This window comes from Neomonachus schauinslandi, chromosome 2, assembly GCF_002201575.2.
Source record: "Neomonachus schauinslandi chromosome 2, ASM220157v2, whole genome shotgun sequence".
Taxonomy (NCBI): Eukaryota; Metazoa; Chordata; class Mammalia; order Carnivora; family Phocidae; genus Neomonachus; species Neomonachus schauinslandi.
The window spans coordinates 131981757-132003616 of NC_058404.1; the positions used below are offsets into that span (position 1 = coordinate 131981757).

Here is a 21860-nt window from a genome sequence, read left to right on the forward strand (position 1 = left end):
TAGCGTACAGTTTAAAATTTAATATAAGATAGATCTGGTCTACAAAATTAATTGGCCATTTACAGCCATATTTCTTTCTCTCCTTTAATTCATTCCGTAGCCACATTTCTAAGACATATTTCATGTTCTTCATTTTCTCCAACTACCAATAGACAGGAGTTCCTGGTTGGGCTCAGTGTTTAACCAAAATAATGATATATGCATTTAGAATAATTCTTGGAACACAGTATTGAGCATGAGTAATTATTCAATGAATTAACGAATCCTTTAACATTTAGATTTTTCAAATACATTACTCAGCAGTTGGCTAAAATCAAAATTCTGGAGACATTCTAGAATATAAAATATACATTTACGTGCCTCAAAAACATGTTGAATTATTTTTATTTTTTTCAAGCTTCAGCATATCTTTCATATTTGCAGACAATGTGTTTATTAGATATACAATATTTTAAAAAATATGTTAGCTTTTAATATTCAACTTATTTTTAAATGATAATTATTGTTCAGGAATAATTCAGTAAAAAGCAAACATTTTGATAACAAATTTAGGGATCAAGAAATGTTGATTCATTTTTAAAAATTACTTTTTTTTTAATCACTCTTGATTCATCATTTTACTGTTTATCCCGACATTTGTCAACTAATTCTACCTAAAACCTATCAACCCTTTGTGCTACTTAGACCTAAGGAAGAACAGGAGAGTGGAAGAGAGGGCCTGAGGCTCTGAGGCCTCACTGAAACTCTCCGGATCACTGTTGCTCTATGACCTAGAGACAAATCCTCTGTTGCTGTTGATGGCTACTTGAAGGGCTTCCTCCACTTTTTCCATTGTAGAATATTTAGGAAGGTCCAGAATATTATGACAGGTCAGCGCTCTTGGGTAATCTGTTTCACTGAAAGTTTCAGGACAGCGAAATCGGATTCCTATTTCCTGTTTGCCACTTACACGCAGCCTGTCATTTCCGCTAAGAAAAACTAGAAAGGGATAAATTTTGGTTAAGATATTTCATAGAAAGAGCAAAACATAAAACGAAAAGGAAGAAATGAATCACGTCATTCAATAAATATTACTGAGTACACTTGTGTCGAGAGAACCACACAGGGCCATGTGGAACACAGAAAAATCATGACATCTGGTCTTGGTCCTCAGTGAGTTTATGGTCTAATTGGGGAAAACTATGTACATGAAAAGAGAAGAGCAAGATACACGGAAGTTTAATTTAGCTTAACTAGGACGTCTGAGATGAAGAAGCTAACGAAGGCGGCCCCCGGCTGGGGGAGCAGGGAGACTACAGGCATCACATCTGGCTAGTTAGTTCTCCAGGAAAGGAGTTGAGTAAGGTTTCAAGGCAGAGGGGGAAAGCCCAAGAAAAAGCCAGAGGTAGGAAGATGTAAGTAAACGCACTGAATACATAGACAGTGGAATCAATGGGCTGAAGCAAAAGTTTCCCATTAAGAGAGAAGATTAGACAGGTAGTTTGGGCTTGTGGAGAAGTAGTTCAGGTTTGTGAAGTTGGAATTGTCCTCCAGTGTCCTCAGGAGCAACAAAAATAGCAAGAAGATGTGTATCTCCATAATGACTGAAAACTGGGACAGGCGGTAAGAGAGTAAGTCATTAAATCTGCCCTAGGGAAACCTTACGGTTCCCACCAAGAGAAGTTCTTGCACCACAAGGCTACAGTTTAGTGGTTCAGAGCCTTGGCTCTGGATCAGCCTGTTGGGTTCAGAATCTGTTTCTTACACTCACCAGCTGTCTGAATATAAGCAAGCTACTAAACGTACCAAGCCTCTTTTCCTCAGATCTGAAATGAGGAAAAAAATAAGTACCATACCTCAAAACACGGCTATTAGGATAAAGGGAGGTAACAGATAGGAAGTTGTCACCACAATGCCTGACATAGAGTAGGCACACATTATCAAGGCTGTTAGTATTATCATCAGTGGTCATTGCTATGGGTATTATTTCTAAAATAGTATTAGAGAAATATACATAGTCCTAATTCCATAGGACTTCGATAAATAAAGATAGGAATGTGAGAGCAAAGGCTTGATTAGGAGGCAACTAGTGGTAGCTTTTTTATTATCATTTTTTTTTAAATGGGAAACCAGGCTTACATAAGAGAAAGAACATTGGCTTAGGAAGCCTGGCTTGGCTGTTGACACATGTGACCCACTATTAATAATGATTTCATGGCAGGGTGCCCGACTGGCTCAGTCAGAAGAGCATGCTACTCTTGATCTTGGGGTTATGAGCTTAAGCCTTATGTTGGGTGTAGAGATTACTTAAATAAACTTTAAAAAAAAATTAATAATGACTTAATGGCAAATATTTATATTTTATTTATTTATTTATTTATTTTTAAAGATTTTATTTATTTATTTGAGAGAGAGAGAGCATGAGAGGGAGGAGGGTCGGGAGGGTCAGAGGGAGAAGCAGACTCCCTGCCGAGCAGGGAGCCCGATGCGGGACTCGATCCAGGGACTCCAGGATCATGACCTGAGCCGAAGGCAGTCGCTTAACCAACTGAGCCACCCAGGCGCCCTTTATTTATTTATTTTTAAAGATTTTATTTATTTGACAGAGAGAGACACAGCGAGAGGGGGAACGCAAGCAGGGGGAGTGGAAGAAGGAGAAGCAGGCTTCCCGCTGAGCAGGGAGCCCAATGCGGGGCTCGATCCCAGGACCCTGGGATCATGACCTGAGCCGAAGGCAGACGCTTAACGACTGAGCTACCCAGGCGCCCCCACAAATATTTATCTTTTAAGAAGACATGTAATTATAGGGGCTCCTGGGTGGCTCAGTTGTGGCGCCCCCACAAATATTTATCTTTTAAGAAGACATGTAATTATAGGGGCTCCTGGGTGGCTCCTGGGTGGCTCATCTGCCTTAGGCTCTGGTCATGATCCCAGAGTCCTGGGATCCAGCCGTGGCGGGTTCCCTGCTCAGCAGGGAGCGTGCTTCTCCCTCTCCCTCTGCCTGCCGCTCCCCCTGCTTGTGTTCTCTCTCGCTCTCTAATAAATAAATGAAATCTTAAAAAAAAAAAAAAAGATATATAGTTATAAATCCATCTATTAGTAATACTTACAGAGGAATTTTCTCTTTTCTTCCAAGGTTAATTTGTGGAAAGCTTTCCAAAACATCAGTATAGTAGGATGTGATTTGTGGTATCCTTGATCATATCGTGAATTCTTGAGAAAAAGAGGGAGAAAAATGTTTTTAGGGGGAATATACAGAAGTTGTTTGGAAGAAGTAGGGGCACTTTAGTTATCACCAACCTCTTCAAACAGTTTCCAGTCATAATCAGTATTTCCAATCACTGCTGTCATTAGTTCTTCAGGATGGAAAAGTTTAAAAAGTATTTCCTTGTCACAGACTTTATAAAATCCTCTCTGAAATTCCTCATAAACTGCCTTTACAGAGGTGTTGAAAATGTAATCAATGCATGCAGAAACATATTCTTTCCTTGAGGGGAGCAAAAAAAAAAAAAAAAAGCCAATAACATACTTTGCCATTGACTAAAATATTCTCTACTTTGCCCTTTTTACCATTTCTATTGAGAAAGAAAAGTAAAGTATTCAGAGGGAGGGGCACCTGGGTGGCTCAGTCGTTAAGCGTCTGCCTTCGGCTCGGGTCATGGTCCTGGGGTCCTGGGCTCGGGTCATGGTCCTGGGGTCCTGGGATCGAGCCCCGCGTTGGGCTCCCTGCTCCGCGGGAGGCCTGCCTCTCCCTCTCCCACTCCCCCTGCTTGTGTTCCCTCTCTCACTTTGTCTCTCTCCGTCAAATAAAATCTTAAAAAAAAAAATTTATTCGGAGGGAAGTAAAAACCTGTGGTCAGCTGGAGGAAGGAACCTTGGAGTATGAAGCAGAAGGACACTTTGTTTTGCTGCCCTTTTCCTCCAAGAGAGATACTTTTAAAACACTCATCTGAATATGTAATTCTCCACCTTAAAATCTTTCAAAGACTTTCTTTCCATTGCCCTCAGGGTAACTTCCAAACTTCCCTGATCTGACTCCTGCCTGACACAGCAGCCTCTTCCCACTTGGCATTTGAATCTTTGACCGGGCCAATCTTCAGCTCTGGGGGCTCCCTCTCTCTCACAGTTAGGCCATGGCATGCTCCCTTCTTTACGTGCTGACTTCTGTCAACCATCAGAGGTCCACAGCAACATGACTTCCTCAGGGTTGGTCCTCTGTTCACCTCTCCCTCCTCTCTCATAACATGTGTCACCGTGTGGAAATGACTTCTGCAAAAGTCTGTCTTTTCCCCCCTTGAGGGAGGAGCTGTTTCCACCACACAGCCACCAGAAACATGATAGTCTCCCACCCTTTGAGCAGCTTCATGGACCGTCCACTAGGACTGTCCTATCTGACCCCATTCTGCCATCCCCTGGAACCAGTGGTGTGCTCGTAAATGGTGAACAACCAGTTCTCTAAAGAGAAGAAAATGGAAGCGGACCCTCATTTGCAGCATTTGCCGGTTCTGTAGTATAAATATTCCCATCATGGCTGATTTCATGCTACTAATACTTTAATAATAAACTCTAAACATTTTTGAAAATTTAACAGTCAGCTCTCACAAGCAGATGCCAGCTGGCTGCAGCATAACACTACTGTAAATCTCTTAATTAACTCTTATCACGGTGCTCCTCTTTATCTGACATCCTATTACATAATAATTTGTTTATATATGGTCTTTCTGCCCCACTGGAATTTAAGCTCCAGGTTTTGTCTGTCTGTTTCACGGCTGTATCTCTGACACCCGGAATAGGATCTGGTACAGAGGAAGGGCTCAAAAATAATTGTTAAATGAATAACTAGTGAAAAGTTCTGCAAAGGGAATATTTAATCCTGACTCCTTTTTCCCCTTCTCTTACCCTGTAACCTTTTTATCTTTCTCAGAGATGAAGAGCTAAAATGATCACCTGAGAAGCTAAAATATATGTATAAATTATAGCAAACATGTTATGTGTATTCATAGCAGATGTTCTAAGTCTCAAAACTTACTTGTTGGTTTGGTCCACAGGTACAGAGATCCCATTTGGAATTAAAGCAACATCTTTATTGTCCCAGTGTATCTGTAACCAAAATATATTCAGGTACCAGACATGAAAGAAAGTCTGAATAATTCAACTGCAGGGGCCACAGGCAAGTTGCCCCATGATGGGCCACTTTAGCATGAAGATTATTTCTGAGTTAAAAAGCAATCAAAAACCAGCAGAATCAGAAAAAAAGAAAACAAAATTTCAAAAACCTCCAGCAGATTCAGGAAAAGCTCTTTACTTCCCCCTCAACTGTCTAAAACAAATTTAGATAGAGGCCCTGCTCCAGGAAGAGAGCTATCCCCATAGGAAACTACAGTATACTCTGAACCAGGCATGCTGGGCAGAGAGGAACCTAACAAGGGCCGTTTGATCAGAGTCCTCTATGTCCCACTGTTGCTGAGTGGCCCAGCAAACATTTGTTTACCAAACATTTGCTCTTTTTCATCTTCTTGTAAATTACACTTCTTCCCTCTGAAGTCCCAGGCCCCTACCTCCTTCTCCTTAGTTCAGAATGACATATATACCTCATTTTGCCTGTCTTTGGAATTTCCATGTCTGTATGGATTCCTTATACATACAAAATTAAATTTGATATTCTCCTGTTAATCTTTGGCATGTCAATTTGATTCTTAGTCCAACTAGAAGAACTTTGAAAGAATAAATTCTTCCTCCCCAACACAACCACAATACCATTATTGCCAGTACATTCTTCCCTATAACTATAAATAACTGGGAACTAAATAATTATTTATGTAGTTCAGCCTTTTAAAAACATAAAAATTTAAAAACCTACCCTAGTATATGTTGTATATAGTCTTAAGCATTTAGTGGTTTACATTGTTCACACCGATTGCATAATTGCTGTATTTTCACTTTCTTTGAGGATATATACACATGAGGTATCAAAGAAGGAACAGGTGCGAGGAAAGTCATACAATACAGAAATAAATATGCTTCAAAAAAGGAATCCCAAGGGGGCAGAGTGGAAAATTTTTTAAAAAAGGAATCCCATATTTAAGGTAATATAATAAAAATTATTCTAAAAAACAGATGAAAGCTAAACTATAATCTGGCTTACATTGGTACTCACAGAAAAATATATGTAAAGTTCTTCTCCAAGGTCATCAGCTTCATTATTTAGAACTTCTTGCAAACTCCTAATGAAAATTTTCATTTAAAAAGTAATATTTAATTAAAAAATTAAAATTAAAAAGTTATATTTTTGGATTTCTAAAATTTCAAAAATAAACGTTCAGTGGAAGAAATCTTGGACAATATAGAAATGTATAAAATGTCACGTCCTTACCTTCCCACTCCCTCTTCTTAGAGTTAGCTTTTTACAGTTTGGTTGGGCCACTGCTAATACATAGACACTGCTGTGTCTTGATGGAAATTACAGAAAGGAGCCCCTTCCTGTAGACCAGTGTATCCAATCAGGGGTGATTTTGTCCCCTAGAGGACATTTGGCAAAATCTGGAGACATCTTTGGTTGTTACAATTAGGGGGAAGGTCACTACCCAACACCTAGTGGGTAGCAGCCCCATTAGCTGTTAAACATCCTACAATGCCCAGATCAGCCTTCCACAACAAAGAATTATCTAGCCCCAAATCTCAGTGTTGCCAAGGTTGAGAAACCCTGTTTTCTAGACTGTCAGGGCATACAGTGTAAATCTAGGCAGTTTATTCTTACACTAATAGTACTTGAGAAGAGAATCCTTTTCCCCAATCTGTTGCCAACTCTGTATTTTATGAAAAACTTTTTAACATTTGTCAGTCTGTAAGCAGAAAAAGGACATCTCATTTTCATTTATATTTCCTCAAATACTAGGAAGGTTGAGCATATTTTCATTTTTTGATTAGCCAAATACATACACACACACACACACACACACACACACACATACCCTCAGCCATATAGATTTCTGTGTGATGACACACACACACACATATATATATATATTTATATTTATACATCAGCAGTACTAATCCTTTGTCTATCAAATCTGTTGCTAGTATTTTCCTCACAGGATATAGTTTGCCTTTTAACTTAGAACAAGTATTTTTCAATACTTAAAAAATAAAGTTGATGACATGCTGACGTATTTAAAGAAATTAAATGAGGGGCGCCTGGGTGGCTCAGTTGGTTAAATGTCTGCCTTTGACTCGGGTCATGATCCCGGGGAGCCCCACATTTGGCTCCTTGCTCCACGGGGAGCCTGCTTCTCCCTCTACCTCTGCCTGCTGCTTCCCCTGCTTGTGCTCTCTCTCTCTCTCTGTGTCAAATAAATAAATCAAATCTTTAAAAAATTATTAAATGACTAAATATGATTTAATAAAATAAATATAGCATGCATGATTTGCATTAAAAATATTGTATATTGTTTCCAGGGCACCCGGGTGGCTCAGTAGTTAAGCATCCTACTCTTTTTTTTTTTTTTTAAGATTTTTTTATTTATTCATTCAAGACACAGAGATACAGAGAGAGAGAGAGAGCATGAGCAGGGGGAGAAGCAGAAGGAGGGGGAGAAGCAGGCTACCCGCTGAGCAGGGAGCCCTATGCAGGGCTCGATCCTAGGACCCTGGGATCATGACCTGAGCCGAAGGCAGACGCTTAACCATCTGAGCCACCCAGGCGCCCCTAGAAGGCATCCTACTCTTAATTTCTGCTCAAGTCATGACCTCAGGGTCATGGGATTGAGCCCCACGTTGGGCTCTGGGCTGAGTGTGGAGTCGGCTTGAGATTCTCTATCTCCCTCTCCCTCTGCCCCTCTACCCATGCTGTCTCTCTCTAAATAAATAAAATCTTTCAAAAAAAAAAAAAGAATATTGTGTACTGTTTCCATCTAGATAAATTCAAGATATTAGGCCAGAGCTCTGTTTGTTGTAGGTTGATCATTAGAAGAGCCTTTGGCAGGCGCCTGGGTGGCTCAGATGGTTAAGCATCTGCCTTCAGCTCAGGTCATGATCCCAGGGTCCTGTGATCGAGTCCCGCATTGGGCTTCCTGCTCAGTGGGGAGCCTGCTTCTCCCTCTGCCTCTGCTTCTCTCTCTCTCTCTCTCATGAATAAATAAATAAAATCTTTAAAAAAAAGAAGAAGAAGAGCATTTGGCTTTTCTTTATTTTTGAAGGCATACTTTATTATAAGTCAGGCTAAAATTCAAATGCATCAGAAGAGTATATATTTATTGAAAATGAAGACCTTGTCTCTGTGTGTATGTGTGTGATTAACATCATTTCTTCCTGAATAACTGAGACTTAACCTATAGCTCTGGAAAAATATTACTTACTTCCCTAGAAGAGGACTGAGTTCTTTTAAATCTTGCAATGATGGCTTTTGATCCAGAAGTTTCTTAAACAGAGCCAGTGGAAAAGGAAGGTTGGCGACATTTGAGTTGTTTAGGGAGAGTCCACACAGTATTCCAAAAAGGAAATATCTCTTCTTCTCAAATTTCGGCTGGAAAAGGAGAAGAAAAAAAATCCCTTATGTATTAGAAGTAATCAATAGTCCAAAGGGATAATTAAGATTAGTAAAAATTGGTTTGGTTCCCTTTTCTGAAAGTCACAAATTAGAAACAAAATGGGCTTCAGGAAAATAAAGCGTGAGCTTTTTACACAGGCTTTAATACAATTTAAATTTCTTCCATAAGTTAAAATATAAACTAATAGTTCAGAATATTAAATAAATGAATTTACTTTTTGTTACTGACAGCATATCTGGGATATTAAAAAAAATGTGCTCATATAGCCTTATAGGCCAAGGTTGTCATTATTTAATTTTATAGTCTTTGCCTTCAAATTCATATAGAAAAGACACTGCAGAAGGAAGAGTACACTTTATCTGCACTTTCATTGTGCATCAAGCATGTCATGCGTGTCCCCTTCGGTGATACTGCCCTCAGCCTAGGTGTGCTGACAGGGACAAGCATATGGGTCAGGGAAGGTGATGCTGTTGACCGTGAAGGTGGGTGGAAGGAAGAAGGAAAGAGTCCTGATGAAACAGGCTTCACTCTTCTCTCTGCACTTTGTAGTCCCAGATGAGGAAAAACACTGGCCACATCTTGCCAGGCCATCGATACAGAGCAGCCAAGAGACCACTAGCCTGAAAATCCTAAATGCATTTTTAAAATATTTTATTTATTTATTTATTTGTCAGAGAGAGAGAGAAAGAGCACACAAGCAGGGGGAGCTGCAGGCAGAAGGAGAAGCATACTCCCTGCTGACAGAGAACCCAATGCAGGACTCCATCCCAGGACCCTGAGATCATGACCTGAGCCAAAGGTAGACGCTTAACCTACTGAGCCACCCAAGCATCCCTCTAAATGCATTTTTAACATTTATCCTCACAATCGCTGTAAGAAGTAAATAGGGCAAGTAGATTGAGGCTATTGCGTAAATGGCCCAAAGTCATTCACCTGCTAACAGCAAGGCTGGCCCTGGAATAGAAATCTTAGAATTTATATAAAATTCTAGGAAATTCAGGGTGCCTGGATGGCTCAGTTGGTTAAGCGACTGCCTTCGGCTCAGGTCATGATCCTGGAGTCCCGGGATCGGGTCCCGCATTGGGCTCCCTGCTCGGCGGGGAGTGTGCTTCTCCCTCTGACCCTCCCCCCCTCTCATGCTCTATCTCATTCTCTCTCTCAAATAAATAAATAAAATCTTTAAAAAAAAAAAATTCTAGGAAATTCAAACTACTCCATAATGACAGAAATCAGATCAGTGGTTGTGTGGGCATGGGGCAGGAAGTGTGTGGAGGGTGGGATTAGAAAGGGGTATGAGGAAATTTGGAGGAATGATGAATATGTCATTATTTGGTTGTGGTGATAGTTTCATGGGTATATGTGTAATCAAAACTTAACCAATTGGATATCAACATGGATGGGACTGGAGGAGATTATGCTAAGTGAAATAAGTCAAGCAGAGAAAGTCAGTTATCATATGGTTTCACTTATTTGTGGAACATAAGGAATAGCATGGAGGACATTAGGAGAAGGAAGGGAAAAATGAAGGGGGGAAATCGGAGGGAGAGATGAACCATGAGAGACTATGGACTCTGAGAAACAAACTGAGGGTTTTAGAGGGGAGGGGGGTTGGGGGGATGGGTTAGCCCAGTGATGGGTATTAAGGAGGGCACGTACTGCATGGAGCACTGGGTATTAATACGAAAACAATGGATCGTGGATCACCACATCAAAAACTAATGATGTATTGTATGGTGACTAACATAACATAATAAAATAAAATTAAAAACAAAACAAAAAAAACTTAACCAATTGGACACCTGATGTGTAGGTCATTGTATCTCAACTACACTTCATAAAAGCTGTTTAAAAATATAACATGCATAGAAGCACCTGGGGATCTTAGAGAATACATGCTCTAATCTGGGGTGGGACCTAAGATTCTGCTTTTCTAATAGCCCCCAAGTAATGCTTGAGCTGCTGCCTCTGTGGACCTTATCTTGAGTAGCAAGTCTCTCTACATGACCTAATTTTACATTATTATCATGGTTTTCATGTTGCAAGTATATGGTATACTTTTTCTGTTCTGAAAAACTGTAAGAAAATAGAAGACTTACACTGACAGGAAACCACATGTAGGAACCCTCTTCAGGATACATGAACATTCCATATTCTGTCTTGGTCATCTCTTCAAATATACAGTAGAAGAACTCGGATATTACCCCATGCCCCTGAGAACAAATTTCTTTAATAAATTCAGTCTGAGGAAAGAGAACACATTCACAGGCTCAGATTTAAAATACGATGCCTTGATCCTTGTGGAAAAGTTTCAAACCTCCTGCAATCATCAGAATTCCTAGAATCCCATACCCCTTCAATCCCACGCTTCACTGCAATCTGTTCTCCCTCAATTTCCTGCTGAGCAGCGGACGTAGTGAACCTATTCACTATCAGATTAGTGTGTGTGTGAGTCCTTTACACTGCCACATGAACCAAGTAAAGGGATTCTAGCAAGACTTAGCATTCACCAATTATGTTGACTAGAGTCTTGAACCACATTTTGATGTGCTTCAGGTCCCTGGTTCTTCTGTCTTATTGTCTATCTTCATCTCATCATTCAGACTTTACAACTTTGGCTCCAGTCAACAGCTATTTGGTTTCTCCTTCCTCTTCCCTCATTTTAACTTCTGATAAATTACCCTCCCAGTCCCCCTGGGTTTAGCACCTCTGAAGGAACCATCAGACCAGACTGCCCATAGCTCTTGTGTGGGAAGTCATTATGAACTGTCCTTTTCTTTCTCTGTCTTCAGTTCTACTATTATTTACCTTTGAATTTTATTTTACTTTTTTTAAAGATTTTAGTTTTAAGGAATCTGTACACCCAACATGGGGCTCAAACTCACAACCCTGAGATCAAGAATTGCACGTTCTACCAACTGACTGAGCCAGCCAGGAGCCCCTTATTTATTTTTTAAAATATTTTTGAAAAAATTATTTTTTTTTACAATATTTTCAACTTAAACATTATTCACACTGAACACGTATGGCAGCTTAACCTACCCAAGTATGAAGTTGAAGAAGCCAAAACTGTTCTAGCTTTGTTAAAAGTTATGCTGCAGAAACTGTCCTTCTCTAAATCTACGTTGGGTCTTTGTGGCCAATACTATCCCAGTTTTCTTCCTACCTCTCTAACTACTTTTCTCCTTCCTTTCCTGGCCAATTTCTTTTTAGCTTTTTATTTATTTATTTTTAAAGATTTTGTTTTTATTTATTATTTTTGAGAGAGAGAGAGAGTGCACACAGGGAGGGAGGGGCAGAGGGAGAGGGAGAAAGGGTCCTAAGCAGACTCCCCGTTGAATGTGGAGCCCGATGCGGGGCTTGTTCCCACAGCCCTGAGATCACAACCTGAGCCAAAATGAAGAGTTGGATGATTAGCCAGCTTTTTATTTTTTTAATATAAGCATCCCTAAGCCCCATTAAGCATTCTCTTTCTCCTTTCTTTGCCTGGAAGATCTTATCTTTGCCACAGATCACCCAACTCCTTGGCCACAGACCATCATCTCATCTCCAAGGGCCCACCTTAACGTTCCATCTGGATATCCTAATAACAAAATTAAGCTTACTTCCACTTTTCCAATTTCTGCTCACTTAAACCAGCAAGTCTGCCTTCACTGTGGTCAGGACCCACACATAATTGGCTTTGACAACCCTGCCTTGTTTGGAGTCTATATTTGGATTGGATCTACCTTGAAGTTCACCTTCCTACCTCTTTGTCATCTCCTGTGGGCGGAATAATTTTCTATTGATTTCCTCATAATCAATATTTAAAAGAAAGTAGATACAGAAGGAAATATACAACTACAAAGTCTGGCTTATAAAAGGTTGTTTTCCATTTAGTCCCAGGGTGGGAAATACCCCTCTCTTGTCTGAGTCCTACCGTCTAGGTTCTGGTTTCTTCTCTGAGAGCTTAAGTCTCCCTCTCATGGCTGATACCAGGAAAATCCACTCCCTTCTGGACAAAGTCCAGCTTTTACCTAAAGAGTTACTCATTATTCTATGGCCTCAATAGGGCAAATGATCTGCGATAAACACAATAAACACCCTACAGGTACCCACAAAGGATAAAGTGAAAGATGACTAGAATTAGAACCAATATGGTAGATACTCTCTGACTAAAACTAGAGCCAAAATGTAGGAAAAGTATCTGTTCTACCTGCTGCTTATTGATTGCGTTAATAGCTCAAATGCTTTACCCTCCTTGATCCATGTCTGTTGCATGTGACTTTGCAGTTCCTCCCATTAAAGAGGCTGAGTATATTTCATCAGCCCTTGACTTGGTAACTTGCTTTGACTAAAGCAATGTTAGTTGTGTCATTGGACTTGCTGTCTTTCTTATACCTCTGGCACTGCACTGAGAAGAACATGCTTGCTGGTCTGAGGAAGATGAAAAGCACAGAAAACAGAGCCAAACTGCCCCAGCCAAGCTTAATCTAGCCTAGATAAGCCATTTCCTAGCCAACTCCCAAACATGTAAACAAGTGCAGATAAAAATCTACAAATCCACTCAAGTGAATTCAATCTAAATTAGCAGATTCTTAGCTGAGTTTCAGATCTCTATGATAAATTATTGTCATTTTAAGTCATTAAGCCTTGGGATGGTTCATTATGCAACACTTCTGTAGCCATAGGTAAGGAATAGTTTACACATAATCTCAATATTCAATTAAACATCCCATAGCTTTTCTCTAAAGGGTAAGCAAGGAATTATTATTTTTACTTATTAAGTAATCTCTTTGCCCAGTGTGGGGCTCGATCTCACAACCTCGAGATCAAGAGTCACACGCTCTACCAACTGAGCCAGTCAGACACCCTAGAATTCTGGAAACCATACAGCTGATTACTATAGTTGCAAAGGCAGGCTCTTCCTTTGCTATATTGTATAAATGTTTCCCTTTCACATTAGTAAAAATGTCCAAAGAGACTTTTTACTGTACCACAAATACTTTACAGAGGTCAGTGTCTTCAACTTGGCTTAACTGACGCAGAGCATCTTCAACTAGGTGACTTCGTCTGACTCTAAGTGTAAGGAATTCATTGTATGGCAGAATCACTTGCCCCCGATCCAGGTATTCTTTCTGTTTTAAGTCCTAAAAAAAGGGAAATATTTTAGGAATCTCATAGGAACACTAGGAAGTGTTTACTATTTCAAATAAATGTAGTCTGCATAGCATACACTTATGCTACTATTGCTATATATACTCAGATTGTAATTAAGAAAAAAGGGCATCATATCTACACTATACTATGGAAGATAAGGAGATCACAGGATCTGTGAAACCATGGCATCTAGGAATTATATACAGGGGATTAGTCACCATGGAGGCACAGCTAAGTAATTACAAGCTATCTCACTTGTAGTAAACATGATCCTTAAAGGCAATAGTGGTATTCAGTACGCTGAGACATTCATCCACCATCAGTCTTAAGAAGCAGAGTTTTAGCACCATAATCCTCAAGAATATAAGAGTAGTTGAGGAGCTCAAGGATGATGTTAAACGTTGGAAAAAGATCAGAGGAAAGACTTGCTCAGAGAAGATCCAACTCTTGTTCAAATAACTGTGGTGCACCCACCTGATTTGCAGGGGGGAGCTCCCTAAAAATATGCCACTGGCGGCCTCACTTTTTACCTGCTCTCACTCACTCTACACAGTACTTCCATTTAGCTTTTCTGAATTTCCAACATTTCCTTACACTCTAGTCTGGATCTTATTTCTGCTGAACCCCCTCGGATTAGAAATCCAGCTTTGGACTTGCTAGCCTTGCTTTGAGCTTTAACACTTCTCTAGGGCTGCTGCTATATCCTAAGGACAAAAAGGAGTATTAAGACTCGTAAACCGATGTAGCTCTCTTTGGGACCCGTCCCGCAAATAGTGGCAACAAGACAGGTGGATAATAGCTATCCTGTCCCAGGTTTCCAGGCTGAGTGTGGTTGCCCAGAGCAGCACTCCGTAAGCCTCTCTGAGAAGTGTGCATGGGACTCTGGGCTTGGGAAAGCCTGTCCCAGATCTCTGCCACTACTGTGTCCTGAGAAATCATATGGGATTCCACTAGACTCTTCCAGTTTTTCCCGAAGAAGTTGATTGTAAAGAAGTTCCAGGTTGGTAGGGAGGTGGAGCTGGTACCATTTCTGGTCCTTCCTGATGATAGGCCATCTCCTCTGGTGGCCCAGGAGCCTGCAGCTCCGGGACATTTCAGCAATACGGACTGCTGGGCAGCACGACCCGTGGCTCAGAGTGACAGGGGGTGGCCAGCACTATCCTCCACTGACTATAGCCGGGAGAGGTGTATGTGGCCTGCTGTAGCCCCAGCCTTCTTTCACCTAACCAAGAACTAGGCAGGAAACCTGCAGTTTATCTTATTTTCCAGTTTCTCTACTCCAATTCTCCATGTATTGGTTTCCCCTTTCTACATTTATGCGTGTGAATTAATAATATAGTTTGGAGTTCACAGTTTTGACTATGGCCATCCTCTCTCCTTTGGAGGTCAGGATTGTGGAGTCTCCTTTCTAGTTTCACCCATGATGACTACAACTGAGAGTTTTCTTGTACTCAAACCTTTCTGGATCCTTCATGATATGCAGTCTTCCTGGTTCCACCATGCACATAGCCCTCACTAACCCCTCACTAAGAGAAGATCTGCTAGACAGAACATTGCTGTAGAAGAAAATACCACAGAGGGAAGGACTTGTTTAAAGGAAACATAATTTCTCCTGTTACCAGGGATGTTAGGAAAATTTAAAAAGAGGTGGTTGGGAAACAAAAGAAGAGATGACCCATTCAAATCCCGTAAACATGCCGATGACAGACACTAAAAATAGTAACAAGAGGGAAAGTCTTTATCTATGGAATGCTTTTAGCAGGATGTACCTTGTCCATCCAGGTTGCTTAATATATAAACAAAGCTGGAATTTATGGATTTATGGGGCATGGATCATTGGGAAATGTCACATAAGCTGTATAACAGAGTATCAAGGAAACGTTTTATAATTGAAGTGGCTCCTTTTCTGCATGTGACGTCCCAGACTTCATGTTTCACCTAGATGGTCTGCATCCTTTAAATTATTAATAAAAGTAATGGGTATGACTTCTGAGTCCTGTGAGTTTTTAAAAAATAAATAGATAGGAACTTTTTCTGAGGAATAACCTAGACAGGCCTCAGCAATCAAAACATGTTTGGAAAATCTTTAGCACAACGTCTGGGAGTGGGGTGAGCACTCAAATACTTAATTGAGAACTAACGATGCTGGTGGTAAGAGAGAAAAATAGCATGTAAATGTTACGTGGGAATAATACGAACTACCCGAAAAGAAGCAGAAGGAAGGGAGTAAAGGGAAAACAGAATAAACTCACTTATTGACTCCTAGGCATTATTTCGGAAAAAAAAAATATCAGATGGAGCTTACATATCAAGCTCCAAGCTCTTAAGCAGATATGAAATCCAAACACTAAGATCACGGTAGTAACTAAAATTGGATAGAGGAGGAAAGGGAAGGGAGAGAGAGCAGTTACTAGATCATTTCAGTATTTGCTCATAGAAGGAAAACAATGGATATTATCTAAAAGTGAGGACTCAGACATTATATAATAATGAGAAAAGCAAATTAAAATTAGCCAAAATATCATGATTAACCTGTTGAATTGGAAAAGAGCACAAAGCTTGATAACACTCTGCATTGATTATAGTGTGTATATTGCTGGTAGTGACATAAATTAGTACAACCTCTATGTACAGTGATTTGGCAACATTTAATAATTAAAGAAAAAGGATTAAGCATCATTCTACTTTCCTATATGAATGTAGCCAAATGGCCCATGTTGATGAGGAAAAAGTTCTTTTTTTTTTTTTATTAAAGATTTTTATTTATTTGTTATTGAGAGAGAGAATGAGAGAGAGAGCATGAGGGGGGGAGGGTCAGAGGGAGAAGCAGGCTCCCCGCCGAGCAGGGAGCCCGATGCGGGACTCGATCCCGGGACTCCAGGATCATGACCTGAGCCGAAGGCAGTCGCTTAACCAACTGAGCCACCCAGGCGCCCCAATGAGGAAAAGTTCTTTACAGAATTCAGTTAATAACTTTGGAAGGAACGATAAGATTAGAAATAACGCCATTTTGCAGACCTCAACTAAAACAATGGATAGAATTATTAAATAAAATGTTGATGGGAAGCATTACAATAGAAGAATCATGTGGTCACCACCTGAACCCTCTGATGAATCTCAGGATGAATAAGAGTGAAACAACCAGAAACAATGCACTGAAGTATAGAGAGGTGAAAGGAAGTTGGGCCTGGGATTTGCTTTAAAATACTTCAGCTAGAATAGTAACAACCACAAAACCAACAAAAGTGATCAATGGGGAAATTGTGGCAATATGTTGATGATGACTGGAACTCTGTGATGGGGCTCATTACACCATTATCTCTATTTTGTGTATGTTTGTAACTTTGCATAATAAAAAAAATGTAGAGCATACATACCAGCATTTTCAAATGGGACGCAGCTCGTAATAATAGAATTTTGGATTGCAAAGTAAAAATAAATGGAAAATCACTTAAAACAATGGGGCTGGGGTTTTCTGCAGGTATCTAAAAGATAAGAGATAATAGTTTTTAATAATTCAAAGGAAAAAAAACTTCATTGCTTTACCTCATCACTTTAAATTGTTTCCCTCTATGCTTTTTGCAATCTGTTTTTAAGAATTCAAATTACCTAGAAAAACTTTCTAAGGAAATGCATTTGTTTTGTGAGTGAAAGATGTTTACATTTTCAGTGATCATCTAATTTAGCAATTCAGCATTGCAATGAAGAAATGTTCAAATCTTGATTTATCAACTAGTTACCTAGCTACTAATGTGTCCTCCTATAAAGTAATGAAAATTTTCAGAAATAAAAATGTTATTCTTACCAGGTTGTTATCCCCAAAGAACAATCTTCTTGGATACGCATAAAACCTCAACAAATTGGAGAGTCCATTTATGTTGAAAGTATTTTCTGGTAGTTGGCAGTTAGCTGTGTTTACCTTAAAGAAAACATGACTTGTGAATTTTATTTTCTATTAATAAATGATTTAATCTATTATACATATGGCTTATTATATAGATAATTAGAATAGAGCTCTATAAACCCAATGCATTTGTCATTGATAAAATAGAGTTCTTTATATAAAACTTCCATTTTTTGATAAATGGAAATCGGATAAATTGGATAAATTTTCATAAATACTGTAAAAGATAACAGATGTTGGCAGTGGAGATAAGTAAACCAATTCTTAGGGCACAGATTTACTGGAAACAATTTCTAGATCTTGGGAATAAAAGCACCATAAAAATCCAAGGTACTTTTGACAAATTTAGCCCTTTCTCCATTAATCAATGAATATTATTTTAGCACATACTATTTGTCAGGTGTGGAACAAAACATAAATTCTCCTTGCTGACACACAGGTTACTGTCTAATATAGTAATTGACAAACTCTTTCTTAAATCCAAACAGTAAATATTTGTGCTTGGGATCAGACAGTCTCTGGTGCAGCTATTCAGCCCTGCCATTTTGAGGCAGAAAACAGCCTTAGACAATATGTAAACAAGTGAGTGCGGATGTGTTCCAATAAAACTTTAATAACAAAAACATGAGGCTGCCCATGGGCATAGATTACCAACTCATGACCCAGGGCCTAATAGGTAAAAACAAGTAATCAGGCATCAAGGATACAGTTTCTGACTGGAGAAGGACTTGAGGGGTTCAAGAAGGTTTCCCAGAGGAAGCAACTGTGGAAAATCAATGATCTAAATAAGCCTCTAATAAATCAAATTAATCCAAAAGATACAAGGCAGGAAATAAAGAATCTAAGAATATAAATTAAGAAAGTAAAATGAAAACACAGCCTATGAAATGGGGAAAAATATTTGCAAATTATATACTTGATAAGGAATTAATATCGGGGCACCTGGGTGGCTCAGTCATTAAACGTCTGCCTTCAGCTCAGGTCATGATCCCAGGGTCCTGGGATCAAGCCCCGCATCGGGCTCCCTGCTCAGCGGGAAGCCTGCTTCTCCCTCTCCCACTCCCCCTGCTTGTGTTCCTGCTCTCAGTGTCTCTCGCTGTCAAATAAATTTTTAAAAATTATTTTAAAAAAAAGGAATTAATATCTAAAATATATACAGAACACATGCCACTGAGCAAACAAAACAAAAACAACTGATTTAAAAATGGGCTGAGAAACTGAATAGGTGTTTTTCCAAAGAAGACCTACAGATAACCAACAGGTACGTGAAAAGATGCTCAACATCCCTAATCATCAGGGAAATACAACCCAAAGCTACACAATGAGATATCACCTCATACTTGTGAGAATGGCTGTCATCAGAAAGACAGGAGATAAGTGTTGGCAAGGATATAGAGAAAAGGGAACCCTTGTACACTGCAGGTGGGAGTGTTAATTGGTGCAGCCACTATGGAAAACAGTATGGAGGTTCCTCAAGAAATTAAAAACAGAACCACCATATGATCCAGCAATCCCACTTCTGGGTAAATTAAAAAATATATTCATCTGAATAAATATATTCATTTCAAAGGAAGTGAAACCACTGTCTCAAAGAGATATCTGCACCCCCATGTTCAATGCAGCATTTTTTACAAAAACCAAGACAGGGAAAGAAGCATCCTGAATGGATGAATGGATAAAGAATATGTATATATACCCTAAATATTATTTGGCCATGAGACAGAAGGAAATCCTGCCACTTGCAGGACATTATTCTAAGTGAAATGAGTCAGACAGAGAAAGAAAAATATGTATGTATGAGCTGAACTCAGAAAGTAGAACGGTGGTTGTCAGGGGCTGGGGGATGGGGGAAATCAGGAGATATTGGTCAAAGGGTATAAACTTCCAGTTATAAATGAGTCAATGTACCAAATAAGTATAAGTATATCAAAGCAATATGTTGCACACCTTACACAATGTTATATGTCAATTACATCTCAATAAAGCTAGGTAAAAAGAAATATACTACTTTAGAAATATCAGTGCATTAAGACTTCTGAAAAGCACTGACTTTTTTGTACATAATATTTTCTCCTATTGGGATTGATATTTTGTGGTGAAATTGCTTTTGATTGCATTTAGCTATTTATATTTATAAAATCATCTTATCTTAGCTAATTATTTTTAACTGAACAATACTAATTTAATTCTGCTCTTTTATTTAAAATGCTCTGGCTCCTCCCTACCCCCAACAATCATTAAGTTTATTAGTACCCTAACTTTAAATTACTTCTAGATTATGTTGTGTACTCTACTGAAAATGCTAAATCATTCTCATTTTTGAGTATCTGCGCATCTAATATATATTATATAAAATATGTAATATACATAAAACATGTAGTCTATGGCTAGAGTCTAGCCAGTCAGCAAAACAAGCAAAATTTTGAATTCCTAAGGACTGAATAAAACATTTTCTTTCTGTTTTAGAAACAAAACAAAAGAAGACTCCAATTGGCAAAGACAAAGGGATTTTGAGTAAAATGATATATATATTCCCCTCAGAGGAACCCTTACCTTATGTACTTCTTTCATCACTCCTAGAAGAGCTTTAAGATTGCAGTAACTCTGACTGTGTTCAGTCCACTGGCACAACTGAGAAATAATGGCAGTTTTAAGCATCTGGACCAGTGTGTTGAGAGAAGATTCTTGCAAAGATGCCCAACACTGCTCTGAGGGGTATAAAATCAGCCATAATAAATACGCACCCTCCAAAAAAAAAAAAAAATCCCCGTTTCTACTGGGCTCTTTAATATATGAAAGAGATAATAGTTTACATTTCTGATGACAAAACCTATAAAATATCTAGTCTCAGGACATCATCCTGGACATTTATTACTCACAAATGTGAAAAAAAAGTTTTTCCCTGATTAAGCATCATTGAAATTAAAAGCTCAAATTTAGGATTCTGAAGAAATTTGCTGATTGCTCATATGAATACCTGACTACTTGACAGATGTCATGATTTTCAAACTGAAAATTCCATAGAGGATCTAAAAGTCTGAAAACATACGTAAGAACACACACATACACACATATAATGTCATCAAGGATATTTTCTTTCTTTCTTTTTTTTTTTTTTAAGATTTATTTATTTATTTGACAGAGAGCGAGATAGCCAGAGAGCACAAGTGGGGGAAACAGCAAGGGAGAGGGAGAAGCAGGCTCCCCACTGAGCAGGGAGCCCGATGCGGGGCTCGATCCCAGGACCCTGAGATCATGACCTGAGCTGAAGACAGATGCTGAACCGACTGAGCCACCAGGCGCCCCTCTTTTTTTTTTTTTTTAAGAATTTTTATTTATTCATTTGAGAGAGAGAGCAAGAGCATGAGGAGAGGGGAGGGTTAGAGGAAGAAGGAGAAGCAGACTCCCCGCTGAGCAGGGAGCCCAACTCAGGGCTCTATCCCAGGATCATGACTGAGCCACCCAGGTGCCCCTCATCAAGGACATTTTCGATCTGAAAAAAATACCTATGTTTTCAGATTTTATGAACACCTGGTATATATGGATGTATTTTTTCAATTAACTCAATAACAATATTTTAATATTACTTCGTTCCAACTTGGATTTTTGTATCTTTAAAGGATAATTCTCAGAAAACAAACCGATCAAATGTTAAAATAGCTAATATAATTAAAATAATATGATGCAGATGCATGAAAGGCAGATTTACACAGTAGAGATTCCATAAATGGACTCAAATATGCATGACACTTTAGCATATGATAAAGGTGGCATTGCATATTAGTGGGAATGAAACATATCATTCAATAAATGTGTGGGGACAATTGCAAACTGACTCAGAAAAAAATAAAGTTTAATCAAGATAAACTCCGTATGGATCAAAGATTTAAACATAAAAATGAAACAATAAAAGTTCTAGGAGGAGAAGGCCACCTGCCTGGCTGGCTCAGTCAGTAGAGCATGATACTCTTGATCTCAGGGTCATGAGTTCAAGCCCCATGTTGGGCACGGAGCCTACTTTAAAAAGAAAAGGGGGACACCTAGCTGGCTCAGTTGGAGGCGTGTGTGACCCTTGATTTCAGGGTCATGAGTTCAAACCCCATATCAAGTGTATAGATTACTTAAACAAAACTTAAAAAAAAATTCTAATAGGAGCATGGGAATCTTATTTTTCAAGATTTTATTTATTTGAGAGAGAGAGAAAGAGAGAGAGAGATTGAGAGAATGAGTGGGAAGAGGGGCAGGGGGAAGAAGCAGGCTCCCCACAGAGCAGGGAGCTCCATTCAGGACTCAAT

The 21860-nt window shown here is 39.2% G+C and overlaps 1 protein-coding gene across 1 annotated transcript in view; it reads right to left on the reverse strand.

Moving 5' to 3' along the window:
* Nucleotides 1–642: 642 nt before the first annotated feature.
* HERC6 (HECT and RLD domain containing E3 ubiquitin protein ligase family member 6) overlaps nucleotides 643–21860 on the reverse strand; it is a 53747-nt gene continuing 32529 nt past the window's right edge. Inside the window, exons 13-23 of the mRNA XM_021702472.2 lie at nucleotides 20119–20273; nucleotides 17467–17580; nucleotides 17039–17146; nucleotides 13499–13651; nucleotides 10622–10765; nucleotides 8334–8500; nucleotides 6137–6203; nucleotides 5009–5079; nucleotides 3280–3466; nucleotides 3090–3192; nucleotides 643–978 (exon numbers count right to left, since the gene is read on the reverse strand). Of these exons, the coding sequence (XP_021558147.1) occupies nucleotides 764–978; nucleotides 3090–3192; nucleotides 3280–3466; nucleotides 5009–5079; nucleotides 6137–6203; nucleotides 8334–8500; nucleotides 10622–10765; nucleotides 13499–13651; nucleotides 17039–17146; nucleotides 17467–17580; nucleotides 20119–20273 (1484 nt within the window). The 3' untranslated portion in view covers nucleotides 643–763. The remainder of the gene's footprint in view (nucleotides 979–3089; nucleotides 3193–3279; nucleotides 3467–5008; nucleotides 5080–6136; nucleotides 6204–8333; nucleotides 8501–10621; nucleotides 10766–13498; nucleotides 13652–17038; nucleotides 17147–17466; nucleotides 17581–20118; nucleotides 20274–21860) is intronic.